This window comes from Perca flavescens, chromosome 14 (assembly GCF_004354835.1).
Source record: "Perca flavescens isolate YP-PL-M2 chromosome 14, PFLA_1.0, whole genome shotgun sequence".
NCBI lineage: Eukaryota > Metazoa > Chordata > Actinopteri > Perciformes > Percidae > Perca > Perca flavescens.
This window is the reverse complement of record NC_041344.1, coordinates 15417246-15431253: the sequence shown is the minus strand read 5'-3', so window position 1 is coordinate 15431253 and position 14008 is coordinate 15417246. Positions and strand designations below refer to the sequence as shown.

The 14008-nt window shown below is 38.2% G+C and overlaps 2 protein-coding genes across 3 annotated transcripts; one reads left to right on the top strand and one right to left on the bottom strand.

Annotated features, from left to right (window-relative positions):
- Positions 1–445: 445 nt before the first annotated feature.
- Positions 446–3302, bottom strand: LOC114567750 (G-protein coupled receptor 20). Its single transcript, XM_028596858.1, has 4 exons — positions 3126–3302; positions 2410–2666; positions 2166–2298; positions 446–1033 (listed from the first exon to the last, which is right to left on the bottom strand). Exons 1-4 carry the CDS (start codon positions 3300–3302, stop codon positions 446–448), a joined length of 1155 nt encoding a protein of 384 aa, XP_028452659.1.
- Positions 3303–8868: 5566 nt separating this feature from the next.
- On the top strand, positions 8869–12212 carry cfap20 (cilia and flagella associated protein 20). Of its 2 annotated transcripts, none has more exons than XM_028598399.1 (6): positions 8869–9281; positions 10300–10379; positions 10487–10598; positions 10728–10916; positions 11614–11727; positions 11860–12212. In XM_028598399.1, exons 1-6 carry the CDS (start codon positions 9198–9200, stop codon positions 11860–11862), a joined length of 582 nt encoding a protein of 193 aa, XP_028454200.1. In that variant the 5' UTR covers positions 8869–9197; the 3' UTR covers positions 11863–12212. The 2 variants fall into 2 exon arrangements, with proteins under 2 accessions (XP_028454200.1, XP_028454199.1); XM_028598398.1 differs by having other exon boundaries at positions 11857–12212.
- Positions 12213–14008: the final 1796 nt, after the last annotated feature.

Below are 14008 nucleotides of genomic sequence, written 5' to 3'. Positions count from 1 at the left end.
ATCCAGTCCATGAGTTGGTAGACTGAACTGTAATTCAAGATCTTTCAATATTTTTTAATCCTGTCTCAAGGACATTTCTTTCTGTTTTCAACATCACAATTTAATAAAGCATGCGTTTCCTCCAACAGTACAAGCTCAAATCAAAACCTTCCCCTTGTGGTCCATTATTTGTTCTCACCGGTCTCACAACATCAGGACAACATCCAAGCAAGGTCAGGGGGACAAAAAGACGAACACATGGAGACATAAAGGGACGGACGGAGGAAGGCAGCCACTGAAGTTATGTTTTCTTCATCGAAAAGAGAATTTTATTTGACATTTTTCTTTGTAAATTTAGTTCTTTTTCAGCTTCCAAATCTCTCTCAGTATCTGCTTATCCATCACTCTCTGTGAGTCTTTCTCTCTGGACTGTTCCACTCACCGGTGTCGAGGGGGTCAGCTGTCTTTAAGAGGACTGTTCCATGTTGGCAGCAGAGAAGGGAGAGCTTGTGAGGGTAAGTGTGGCCACGCTGTGAGCTATCGCCATTGCCGTACCTGGATTTTTATTCACCGAGTTCCTCTCCCCTTCTCCCCCACTTGTGTGCCCCGCCTCCCCGTCCCCCTCTCTTGCTCCCCTCCTCCTCGTTCTCCACACTCTCTTGAAGCTGTCCGTCACAAAGCAGTAAACCACTGGATCCAGGCAGCTGTTCAGGCTGCTCAGGGTAACTGTGATGTGATAGGCGAGTACATGCCCCACCCCCTGCCCTAGCCCCACCCCTCCGACTTTGACCCGGAAATAAACCAGCACCTGCCGGACGTGGAACGGCGTGAAGCAGATAGTGAAGACCACCAGGACGGTGGCCAGCAGTCTGACAGCACGCGCCCTCCTTGCCCTGCTCTGCTGGGGCATCAGGCCGTGGCTGGAGGAGAGAAAGCAGGCGACGCGCAGAGTGAAGCCCGCCACGGCCAGCAGGGGAAGCAGGAACTCCAGAATGGTGAGGTAGAAGAGGGCAGGGAGGAGCACACAGGAGGAGCTGAACTCCAACGCTGTGGTCTGTAGAAAGCAGACGAGAGATCCCAACACATCAAGTCTTAAAGCGCTCTTTCCGCTTCAAAGTTATAATACTAAACATTTTTTTTCACAAGTGCCCAGTGGTTCCCAACCTTTTTGCTTTGTGACCCCATACAATGCAAAACCCTCACCACCGGTTATGGCCTCATTGTGGATATGAGTTAATAATAATCATAATAATATTTTTTTATATATAGTATGCCTTACAACAAATAAGCCATAAAATAAAAGTGCGTTTTAAAAAGAAATGTATAAAGAGCATACTGAGTTTGCCTGTCTGAGATTCTCCTTTACCCTAGCATGTAGGCTATTGTAGTAAGTGATTTTTCCTTCTCTGGTTGTTTATTTTGAAGGCTCTTTAAAAGCCTGAAGAGATATTTCACAAGAAAAAAAGAAAAAATTAGATAAAGTTCCAAAAAATAGCTTAGTTTTCTGTAACAGGCATATTTTTTCTTTCTTACTTACTTACTTGAATCCCCTTGTGACCCCTTTAGATTTATATTGGGGCCCTTTTTGGGGTAACAACCCACAGGTTGGGAACCACTGTCCTAGGCAATTCAATCTTCACAAACACAGGGTGAACCATTTAGCAGGCTGAATTGCTGCAAGCTGTACCTCCTTCCAGTTACTTTAACTCTATGAAATGTTTTACGACATAGGGACAAGTTTTTACTGCTAAAGCCTTGAAAGGTTTAGGGTCTGCCAATCGTACCAAATTCCCCCGGAAAGGGCCTTTCCTTGGAAAAACGCTTAGCTCAAGTGATGCAGTGTGCATTTCCAGTGGCACAAAAAACGTTTTTGTTTGGATTATTAGACTGAATAAATATGTAATTCTGGATCCTGAGATGGGCGAGGAGATCAGAAAAACAGCACCTCAGCGGGTAAGCTGACCCAAAGATTATCATAGTTCTAGCCTTTGTAATAAAGTGCAGCAACTACAGACAGCATGTCCTCCTCAGCACAAATGTTGTGTGCATGGAAAAAGCAGATGGGAGAAAAGACTAGATAGATAAGAGGCTTAAACAACAGAAATCTCTTCTGTTTAATCCATAGATTGAAGATCTATCTATGTATTTATTTGTTTGTGTTGTGTTTGTAGTGCATGTGTCTTCACCTGGAAGGAGTAGGTGACCACAACTGCAATGAACCAAACTATGGCGCTGACACATCTGGCTGTTCCTGGGGTCCTGCATCGATGGAGAGTACTGGACACATGGACGACAGCGAGGTATCGATCTATACAGATACTGAAAAAAGGAGTGGTGAAAGGGGAGTCACGGAGGAAAGTAGAGGTAAAAAGGTTTTTGCTGATAGTGTGTTTTCATTTTAAATGTTAAATGAAGGAGTGACCCACCCACCTGGTCAGAAACAGTATACTACAATACATGTTGACAAAGTAGCTGAAGGTGTGAACATAGGAGCAGGCAACACAGCTCCCTCCACTGTGGTACAGAGCGATGCGCGCTGACAACGACAGCGCCACAAGCAGGTCAGCTACAGCAAGGTTTATGGTGTAAACCACAGAGGCCGAGGAGTGGGTGGAGGCCCCACAGAAGACATAGAGAGCCAGACTGTTGAGGACCACACCGACCACCAGCATCAGACAGTTACACACCTGCAGCAGGGAGGAATACAACTGTGGATGTTTCTCTTTGGTTGAATGGTCATACTGAGTCTGAGTAGGCAGGGCGGCTGTACTTCAAACCCATGTAAAGTCATATTATACTCACTCACTCACTCAGTTTTTTTTTTTTTTTGACAAAAATCTAGTTTACTACCATACATCTTTTAAAGCTTTAGTGCGTAACTTTTTGATATTTATGAACGTCCATTACATTCAAACCATTGCCAAATGATCACGTAAGGTTTGTATTATGTGGACGTGCCGATAGTTTTGTTGTCACTACTTAGAATTCCTCATAGGGGCGGCAGAAACTACGCACTGTGGCTTTAAATGATAGGTTTTTATAAAATATTACATTGTATCTTTAGCAGTGATGGTAATCATTAAATGCTTATTTGGGTGGAAAAGTGGACATGATCCCTTCTCCTACTAACTGGTATCTTGTCTTACCATGAGAGAGACCCACACAGCGTAGAAGTCTCGGTACAGCTGCACATCCAGGTGGGATAACCTATGCAGGTATAGTGCTCCCCACTGCTGGTCCCAGGCGCTGCAGTTAGTTGGGTCAGGGGTCAAGAGGGGCTCAGCGGTGAAGGTGGAGCTGATGTTGGTGAGAAGGCTCTCCATTGGTTGAGAAGTATGAATAAATGGCAGGTTGGTGTCTGAGTGGTGGGAGAAGTGAAGAAAAGACAGGACAAGAAAAAGATATTAGTCTGAAACAATAAAGCGAGGGTTCTGTAAGAATACTAATACATCATCTGCATACAGAGCAGTTTTGTGTGGTGTTTGCTGAGTTGAATTCCAATAATGTCACTATTAGCTTTCTTCTTCATTTGTGTCTTTGTCATAGTGAAAACATAAACTTGAATATTCTCCCAGACTAATTTGTTTGATGTTTAAATGCTAAAAGCATCTTTCCAAACTTGTGCTATTGCTGTCTACTTTTAACCATCTCCCAGCAGGGATTTTAACTAATGACAACTCCCATAATGTTTGTAGGAGACAGATGCCTCAACCCTATACCCTGGAGTCAGCTGTAGATATTTTATTATAAATAGACTTAAACAGGTCAGGTCTAAAGTGATGCAATGTGTGCCAATTGGCTTGAAAAACTCAACATATTCCAGTTTGGTGAGCAGACACACACATACTAAAAACTAAAAGAAAGAGTAATGAAAGGGGATGAAAAGTGGTCAACATCAGCAGAAGTTAATCCAGAGAGAGAGACTTTGGAAATCCTCATCTTATAAACAACATTGTCTTGTGCTGTAGAGATGACTAAATCCATCTTCATATGCGCTCTAAAAGGATGTGACACTTTCAACAAAGTTAAGTACGTGACCTTGTGTGTTACTTTAAACACAGTATTACTATGAACCATGTCAGTGTGTGCTGCTATTTAACACACTGCTGACACATGTTGTGTTGAACACGAGATATACGTTGGTCTCATAAATTTGATGAATGTGACACATCCTGTTTAAAGTGCAGATGCTGTTCAGTTTCAACTATACATTAAGATAAAAATAGACTAAGAATTTGAAACGAAATCTGGTCTGGCTTTGAGTAAGTAGGTAAGATAAAATGGTGGAAAATAAGACTTGCATCTGAAGTGGTAAGTTACTAATAAAGACAGTTAAGTTGTAACGTGTCAGTAAATTTGTTCTGTAACTTTCAAGATGCAATGCCCAAATAACTTTATTACATGGTCTTCATCAGCAGTTGAAGTGATTGATTTGTGAAACGAGAATGAACTTTAATGCTCATACAGTAGTTCGATCATCTTTCTATCCTTGTCATAGCTGCAAAAATTTTTCCAAGCTATACAAACTAGAAGAGTCCAAATCTGGACCTACGAAGAACAAGGCAGCTAAAAGAAGAAACATTATACAAGAGTCATATTCAGATGATGAAGAGTGCTTCTGCCTCGTCTGTGTGGAGCTATTCAAACAGTCGTCCAAAAGAGACCTGGGTAAAATGTGTAAAATGCAACAAATGGGCCCATAATGCTAGCACCTTAGGCCAGGCAATTTATGTGTGCCAGAATTGTGACTCTAAAGATGAGCCTGATTAGTCAAATACAGGGCATCTATTTAGTTCAGGTTAAACACGTTAAGTTAAGCAAGTTATTTGCAGCTTTCCATTCAGTTATCATGAATCTATGTGCAAGCCAGAGAACGTTAGAGTTTGAAGTTCAAAGTAAAGTGGTCTTGCCACTTAATGTGTTTTGATTGAAATGTGTATTGTTTTTCCAGATTCTCTAGGCATGATAGTTTATATTTCCAGTTCTGTAAATCAATATTCACAAATTAGTTGTGTTCTTATTTTTAGATAATCTAGTGTGACAATTAACCCGCCGATGGGGCAAATTGTCACAAGTGTACATTCTCTATTTAACAGTCTACAACTCCGTAATGAGATAAGATATGAAAATGTTATGAATACAACATATGTTCCCAAGACTTCCTTCTTTCATTTGGTATGACATTTATACTATTGTGATGTATGGTGCTCAGTAAATGTTAGACAGTGTGAAAAGTGTGACAACATACCCCGCTCTCCCCTACTTTTAATATATGTTTCATAGTTTCTATTTCAAATTAAACACCTCTTTTCCTGTCACAGTCAAGTTGTGTTAGCATGTTTTGTATATTCAATTAAAAATTATGATCATTATGAGCAGCTAACCCTTCTAATATGTTTGACTACCAGGGCAATGATTACTTAAATATAAGTTACTATAATAAATATAAGCACTATAAAATAAGTATTTCAACACATGTAAATGACTTTAAATGAGGAAAAGCATTTGATGGATTTGAATGAAATTTCACCAGATTGACACCTGAGTGAATGATTTTACCCCTCTTTCAATCTGGACTTGGTAAATTCTTTCTTCTCCAAAAACAAGGTAGATCACCAAATGGATTCTCCCTAAATCACAGTTCTGTGACTTATTGTTACATGTCTTTTTTTTTTACAGCCCCTTAAAAAATTTCTTTCCTTTCCTTATAAATACCAGAGACGGATGAGCTCCTATCTGTTGACACGTCCTGCCGAGGATGGTCTTTCCACTCTTTATCATCATATAGACAGTTGGATAAAACATGTCCATGCTGCTTTCTGGTTCCTGATTTAGCCATTTCTTTGACATGGCATGTCCATATACAGTACAATAAAATATTTGTGCAGATTGTTATCCAGCACCCAGCACATTTAAGTGCTAAGATTGGATCATATAAAAGCAACTATCAACTCTCCAAAGCTTGCTTTAACCTAAACCTTGAATCAGTAAATCCCAACAATTTTTGACAGAACGGTAAAATTGACTTAGTGTAATCTTTAATGAATGAAAGCTACTGTTTTCACATAATGCCCATCAAAAATCAATGAGCTACATGTAACATGTAGGTGAGAGAAGCACAACTGTGATTAAATGGTGTTGGCAAAGTATTGTAAATATGTTGCTTCAAATATTGTTACAGACGACCCTTAGGTTTAATGCATCCAGTCCCTTGTGTAAAATTAGCTAAAATGCAACATTTTAATTCTCGTTTTTTGTCTGAAGAAAATAAGAAAAAACAAAGGTCAAACGATCACTGAACAGGTTAGAAAATGTTTTTGAATCATAGCCTACCTTGTGAAGTCAAAGAAAGAGTGAAAAGGCCTTCTTCCAGTAGATCAACCCACAATTTATTTTGTTTTGATGTTTATATTCTTATGATAAAATTACAGAGTTGCTGAAAGTCTTCTACTTCTTCTTTCTTCCCGTGTTCTTTATTCTTTCTGTAGCCGGTTAGTAGACAGAATAGAATGAGTAGAGAGATAGGATGTGAACGCCTCTGCACAGGACAATTCCTCCAGCAGAGTGTACAATGACAAAGCTGGACCTCCTCCTCCTCATCTCTTACTCTTTCAAATTAGAATACAGTACAGTATAGAATAGACTTCCTCTCTGGTAGCTTCCTTCTATCCTCATCTTCTTCCACCTCTCCCGCTCTCTTTGCCTTATTTTACTGTATTAACCTTACTTTTCTCTCCATCCATCTCTCCTTTCCTCCCCTCATCGATAGATAGATAGATAGATAGATAGATAGATAGATAGATAGATAGATAGATAGATAGATAGATGAATAGATAGATGTTTAAAACATAGGGGCCGTAGTATCCAAAAAGGCAGACAAGAAACTGGCAGAAAAACAGGCAGAAAGTCAAGGTATAGGTAGATAGACATGTATAGTATAAGTTAATGAAGACAAGTGATTGGATAGGGAATAACAGGATGTGAAATAACAGTTGACTTAGTGACTAGAGATAGAAACATTTTCAAAAATGAAGACACAGAAACAGCATCTTGTCTTCGTGAGACAAAAGGAAGGAGAGACCGGAATGGACTATTTTACTCAAGTAGGTTTTAAATTTGAAGTTTATTTAAAGCTGTCTCCGGGGTGGTCCCCTACTCAAAGGGTCTAAAGGGGGAAAAAAGTCCTTCCCCAACTCTTTTTGTCTCTGTGTAAATGCCTGACTCAATTAGAGAAGAGAAGAGGGGGGGGGGGGGGAGAGCACATGTAGAGAGAGAGAGAGAGAGAGAGAGAGAGAGAGAGAGAGAGAGAGAGAGAGAGAGAGAGAGAGAGATGGAGAGAGTTTGAGATGGAGAGGACATATTTTACATTTATTTTAACAGAGATATACTGTTTGGAGTGAAGCAGCACCTTATAAACCAGAGTGACATAAACAACTAGAGAGATGGCCACCACTCCAGAGAGAGAGAGAGAGAGAGAGAGAGAGAGAGTGTGTGTGTGTGTGTGTGTGTGTGTGTGTGTACGTCCAGGTGCATGTGTGCAGCTGTGTACAGTACATATCAAACTGTCAAACAGACTGCCGTAGCACATATCTGGCCCGAATGCTAGTGCATGAATTCATCTTCACTTCATATGAAACTAGTAAGGGACTTTTGATTTATGTTGCATTTCTGGTGATGTCATTTTGCTAAGGTCCTGGCTAATGTTTGATTGAATGTTTCTTGGCTTGTTCAAATATTTGAAAACATTGTCGTAGCTATCCCTGCCTGGCTTGTTTACAGTGCTGGAGTCCGAGAGGAAGGATGTCTTACTTGACACTTTAGGGGGATTTAGTGGGTGAAAGGAGTGCTGATAGTTGAATGTGGGAAGTCTATTTCTAGAGACTGTTGCTTTGTTGTCATTTTTAATTAAAGGGGCACTCCAACAATTTAACCTCTAAAAGTCAATTTACTAGTGCACAACACATCTCTTCTGTGGGTCTGAAAGTGCTTTCTAAAGTCTGAGAAAATGTCTAAAGTAACATAATATTACTTTAACATTGCTTGATTGTCCAGCCAGAAAGGGTCAAATGAAAAGAAATTGCATTATCCTACGTGTAACATCCAAACTAGGGATTAAAAGTCAAGATATTTCTACTTCTGCTGCAACGGTTTTGACAATTATTTTCAAGTCTTTGTCTCCACAACTTTATGGAAGTTCAGTACTAATTGCAGTGCAGAATTATGACTATATTGACAATGAGCAGAGATGCATTTAAAGACCTGCCCAAATGAAGCAGAGATTTGTGGTGTAGTTTTTGTAGAGCATCTTCATCTAGGAAAAATTAAGCTAATATCTTCAATATTTAAAGAATATTAAAGTCTATATAAAACTTCTTTTTGTAAAGATTTTGTGCAGACAATAATTCAATATTGAGATAAAAAAAAAGTTAAATGAAGTTACTGTGACATGCAATTATGTTCTCAAAAAAAGTTTGTTAAAACATATTTCACAAAATGACATCTGAAACAACTTTGATGCTATTTGGGAAATTAATTAATAATTAATAATAATAATTAATAAACAATCACTTGATTATTTGAAATTTTGAGTACTTTGCATATTATCCTTTCATGATAATATAGCCAAAACAAATGTGAACATAGCTTGTAAATAGTAATTATTGGAATTCATTTAGTCCATACCACCAAGCCTTAATTGAAGAGGCCCTCTTATGCCCTCATATGAAAGATGTAAGTTAAATTAAAAATAACCTAGCTAATATTAATATAGTTTTATGTTAAATGTAGCAAACCATTAGCCAAAACCAAAACACTCAGAATGCATTGGTCAGGCTTTCTGTTGCCATGGCGAGCTGACATGCGTCACCATTTAAGAACCGACGTGAACAACGTCAAAAGCTTCTATTCCCTAGCAACACCAAAATAATGAAGGGATGACCATTTTTCTTTATTTTTACGCGTTCTCTTAAAACATCCATGGTTCTAAGTAAGGACGTGTGGGGATATTAGCTAGCTACAGTACACGAGAAGTCTGACTTTTATTTAACCAAAACGTTTTAATTTCCGGCAGCGGAACTGGTTATTTTGTACCACACGGAACAGGTAGCGTTGGGGACGGAAACCAAATCTGTAAACAAACATAACGTTTGTTAGCTAGCAACAGTTTTAGTTGGAAGACATAAACACGTGCTAACAACTGTGGACTAAGCTCAGAGAAGATGTTTAAAAACACGTTTCAAAGCGGATTCTTGTCCATTTTATACAGCATTGGCAGCAAACCACTTCAGATATGGGATAAAAAGGTGAGCAGCGATTCAGAATAAATGCTACGAACCCAATGTAGCTTCCTTAGCTAGCCGTGCTAAAGCTATCTAGCGTTATGTGTCTGATGTGTCTGGGGCTTAACATTAAAACGGATGATATTACAACTTATCTCTGGTGAAGTGTGTTTTGGATGCAGTGTTCAAACAGCTGCTTGAGCTTGTGTTAGTTAACATTACATACTATTACATTGTTCATTTGATAAGTGGGGCTAATCTGCTCCAGCAAAGAGTAAAGTAAGGTAAACTCCCTGATTAAGTTATTAAATGACGTTATGGCAGCTCTCTTCCCAGTTTACTTTACCATTTCCTGTTGTTGATATTTTGAAACTAAACACAGGTTACAGTAGCTAGTGATCAAAGCACCAGTATTGATCTGGATGGACTATAGGGGATTTGTGGCGCTGATAGAATACGGAAATGTGTATTCAAATTAATCTTGCATTTTCAATTTAGAAAGCACCGAGTTCTCACTGATTCTTAAATATAACGTTAGCGTTAACTATAGCAGGATACACGGTGGGCCGAAATGCGCTGTTGCCAAGCAACAGGTACACAGTAGTAACAGTTGGAGGATAACATTTGTTTAAGACTGTTTTGTCAAATGTGTGAGGCTCGTTAACACCAACAAGACAACAAGATGAAAAATGTTTTGGCTATATTCCATGTGTGTATATATATATATATATATATATATATATATATATATATATAATATATAATACTAATATTATTATGTTAAAAATTAAAAATATGATCAGCATAAACATAAAACATAAACACATTACATAATTGACCAGGACAATTTACAGTAAAAAAATTAATTTGTCATTTGTACTGCTAAAAAAACAACAAAAAAACATAAATTTCTTGTTATTTCTGGCCAACATATACACCAATACAAATATATCGGCATAATAGATTTCATCATTGATATATATATCAATATATATATATATATATAAACCTTAAGAAAACTAAGATTTCTGTGTGTCCTTAGGTGAGGAATGGACATATCAAGAGAATCACAGACAATGACATCCACTCACTGGTGTTGGAAGTTGAGGGGACAAACGTCAGGTGAGTTTGTTTCTGTTTAACTGATTCTTCAGCTCAGGTGAACTCATTCAAGCTCCAGTCACCCTCATTCATCCCCCTTGACTTTGTATTTCTTCTACTCCCTGCAGTACCACGTATATAACATGTCCCGCAGACCCCAAGAAGACATTGGGCATCAAGCTTCCTTTTCTCGTTATGATCATCAAAAATCTCAAGAAGTATTTCACCTTTGAAGTCCAGGTAGGGTAGGCATTCCTGCAGATACAAACAAAAAATGTGTACTCATGTGTATATGCACACAACATTCAGTACATGTGTGTTAGGATTCATGGTCACTCATGCTTTCTTCCAATCTTTTTCAACTTTCAGGTGTTAGATGATAAAAATGTTCGCCGGCGGTTTCGGGCGAGTAACTATCAAAGCACGACTCGAGTGAAGCCATTTATCTGCACCATGCCTATGAGGCTGGATGATGGCTGGAACCAGATTCAGTTCAACCTGTCGGACTTCACCAGGAGGGCCTACGGGACCAATTACATCGAGACGCTGCGTGTACAGGTTAGTGCACAGAGCTGTCTCCAGATGCTACTTGCACTAGTTAACTCAAAGATCCCCTATACTAAAGATGGCACATATCAAACAGCGCCAATAGTATGAAACGATACACACTTGTCTCCTAAAGGGGCGTGGCCTCGTTTGAAAGTGTAGTAAACATTGTGTGGATGGATGAAAAGTTATATTTTTATAATTTATTCATAATTTCTTTTGCTAACGTGAGATATTTACACAGCTAAAAGACATATTTAGCATCACAGAGATTAGTTGTGTTTGGGCGTTCACGAACATTAGTTGATGTTAGCTTATCTCCTGAGACAGAAATAGACCTGGAACAAAGTACATTTTCTTCTGATGTGTCCGTTTGAAAAATGCTATTTTAGTGTCAGAATGTTCTGGAGATATGTGGCTTGTGAAAAATGGGTCCGATATTTACTTTTGGTTAATATGGGGAAAAAGAATCGCTCATAATCTGTGTTCACGTTCACTTCTCCCATTGGAATCAATACACTCAGGACCTGCCGCTAGTCTCCTAAAGAGGCGTGGCTGTGGCGGAGCCCACGTGACACAGATACAGGAAACTACTCTGAGTTGGGGCCTCTCGGTTCTAAACTGTCTCTGGTTAACCTTAATCTCTACAGTGAACTTCTAAGACTGTAACCACTTTCTGTTGCTTATGTTTGACCTCTTTTCGTCTCAGATCCACGCTAACTGTCGAATAAGGAGAGTGTATTTCTCAGACAGACTGTACGCTGAGGACGAGCTCCCAGCCGAGTTTAAGCTCTACCTGCCTGTCCAAAACCAGAAAGCAAAGGTGAACGCAAACATGCACTACATATAACCACATAATTATGTTGCACGATACAGTATTTTTTACAAACGGAAATATTCTATCTTTGATAGATATTTGCCTAACACTTGTCCGTTTGTGTGTTTCTTGCAGCAGTAGAGATTCTCACCCTGCACTGTTCCCCCAGACCTGATGTGGAGTTTAGCTTTCAGATTCTCTGTGTGTAGACATACAATGAACCTTAAAACTGCAATATTGTAATTTTGAAACTATGACTTTTGAGTGCTGTTTTATGTTGCTCTCTGCACAGTACTTATTTTTTTAAATGGACTTCTCTGTCCTCAGTTTTCAATGCCGACTGAAGGGGTTTAAAGATGATAGAATCCGTTTTCTAGACACAATAGTCTAGAAAACAACACATTGTCCAGCAGCCATCTTATATGTGCTGGCAACTAACCAGGAAATTCAGGATACTCCTTTGTTACCTGCTAATAAAAATGAAGGTACTTTTTTTTTTTTTTTTTTTTTAAATATGAAGAAAAATAGACAAGTCATTCATCAAATATAAATAATCTTTATCAATTGACACAAATCAAGTGAAAGGCTATAAAAAGTGATTTGCATTCCCAAAACATAATGTTTTACTTTGGATTGAACAGATCAGATATACATTCATTTTACTACATGTTGCATCACACAATCACCCAAAATCAACTAAAGACAGTTCAACTTTTAAAGCTGCATCTTAAGCATTTTTAACTCGTATTCCAAGAGCAGACACAGGGTAGTAATAATGTGAAAACAGGAAGTACTAGGCTTCAGGTGAATAAAATGATACAAAAATGAACGAGGAGATGCAACATATTCTCAGAGGAGTTTTAATAGTCCCATCTCAAGCTGCAGTGATGATGCTTCAACAGAAAAAGTATTGCTTTAAAGTAAACATTGCATTTAACTGCGGGCAGTAAGTTTTCAGTTGCCAAGTATTTTAAAATTCAATAGAAATGCATCGTGAATCTATTCGCTACATAGACTAAGGTTAAGGAAGTATTTGGCCTCTGTCTTTTTCATTTAAAACCATTGGTATATGTTTTTCATTTTGAGTTTAAACTTATTTTTACAGCAGGCACTTGTAAATTTCAATAAGGAATGCCAACACAGTCTTCTTGATAACTGGTGTTATTCTTTAACAATGTTTTCCCTGAAATGTGATCAATAAGGAAAGAAAAATGAAAAGGCTCTAATTTATCATGATCAGTCAACTGCCACTGTATTTGGAAAGCAGATGAACACATAAAAAAGTAAAATAATACAGTCTAACTGTTATATGGCAATAATCATATTGGCATCTTTTAAATCAGGTCAAACCAAGAAATAGGCTCTAGAATTTATATACTGAAAAAACCTGTGGCATGTAAAGGTTGTTTAAAACTCATTACCACTGCAGCTGCTTTGAATCAAACTGAAATTGAGCTACCTTATACATCAACAAAATGTCAACAAGATAATTACAAAACAGAAATTATTTTAACAATCATATTTTCCTTACACGATTGATACAACTTAGATGAATACATTCATAGAACTCTATTGCTTTAGTCAACCGCATGCATCTCTTTAAAGTGCAAAAAAACATTCATTGGTTCAAATCAGTAAATCAACTACTGCATTAAATCATTGATATAAAAATAAAACAACAAATTATAATTTGGCACAGCATAACTGCAAAGTTAAAATAGTATAAAATAAACCATCTGATAAGTCAAATCAGAACACAAAAAAGACACAAACAAATAACAGACAAATAACGCACATATGTCCTGTTACACTTAGAGCTTGCATTGATGATGTTTGGAGTTGAGAGACAGAAGAGGAGAGGCTGCCTGGAGGTCCACAACGTTACAAATAAGGTCACAGACTTTTGCAGTTCCTACTAAACGTTTTAGCTTCTTTTCCTTCAGTTTCCTGTTTTTAACTATTTTTGGTTACAAATCCTTTTATTATAAATTTCTTTAATACTCAAGAACTGCGCTGCATCAAAAAGAAGGATACAGGATACATATGCAGAATTACGTAAAAAAAACTCACTATGGTCAATTTGAAGACCCGGAGACATCCTAAATTGCCAGTTTTAAGCCTTAGTTCGGAGAAACAAACTGTTTATCTGGCTTCATCATTTCTTTGTTGTCTTTGGATACATGGAAAACAAAGACTTCACAACCACTGTTATAGGAAGAACATTTTTCTCAGCTCTGTGGAGGCAGGATCCTCTACTGGCTTTTGCTCACTCGGCAGTGGTTCACAT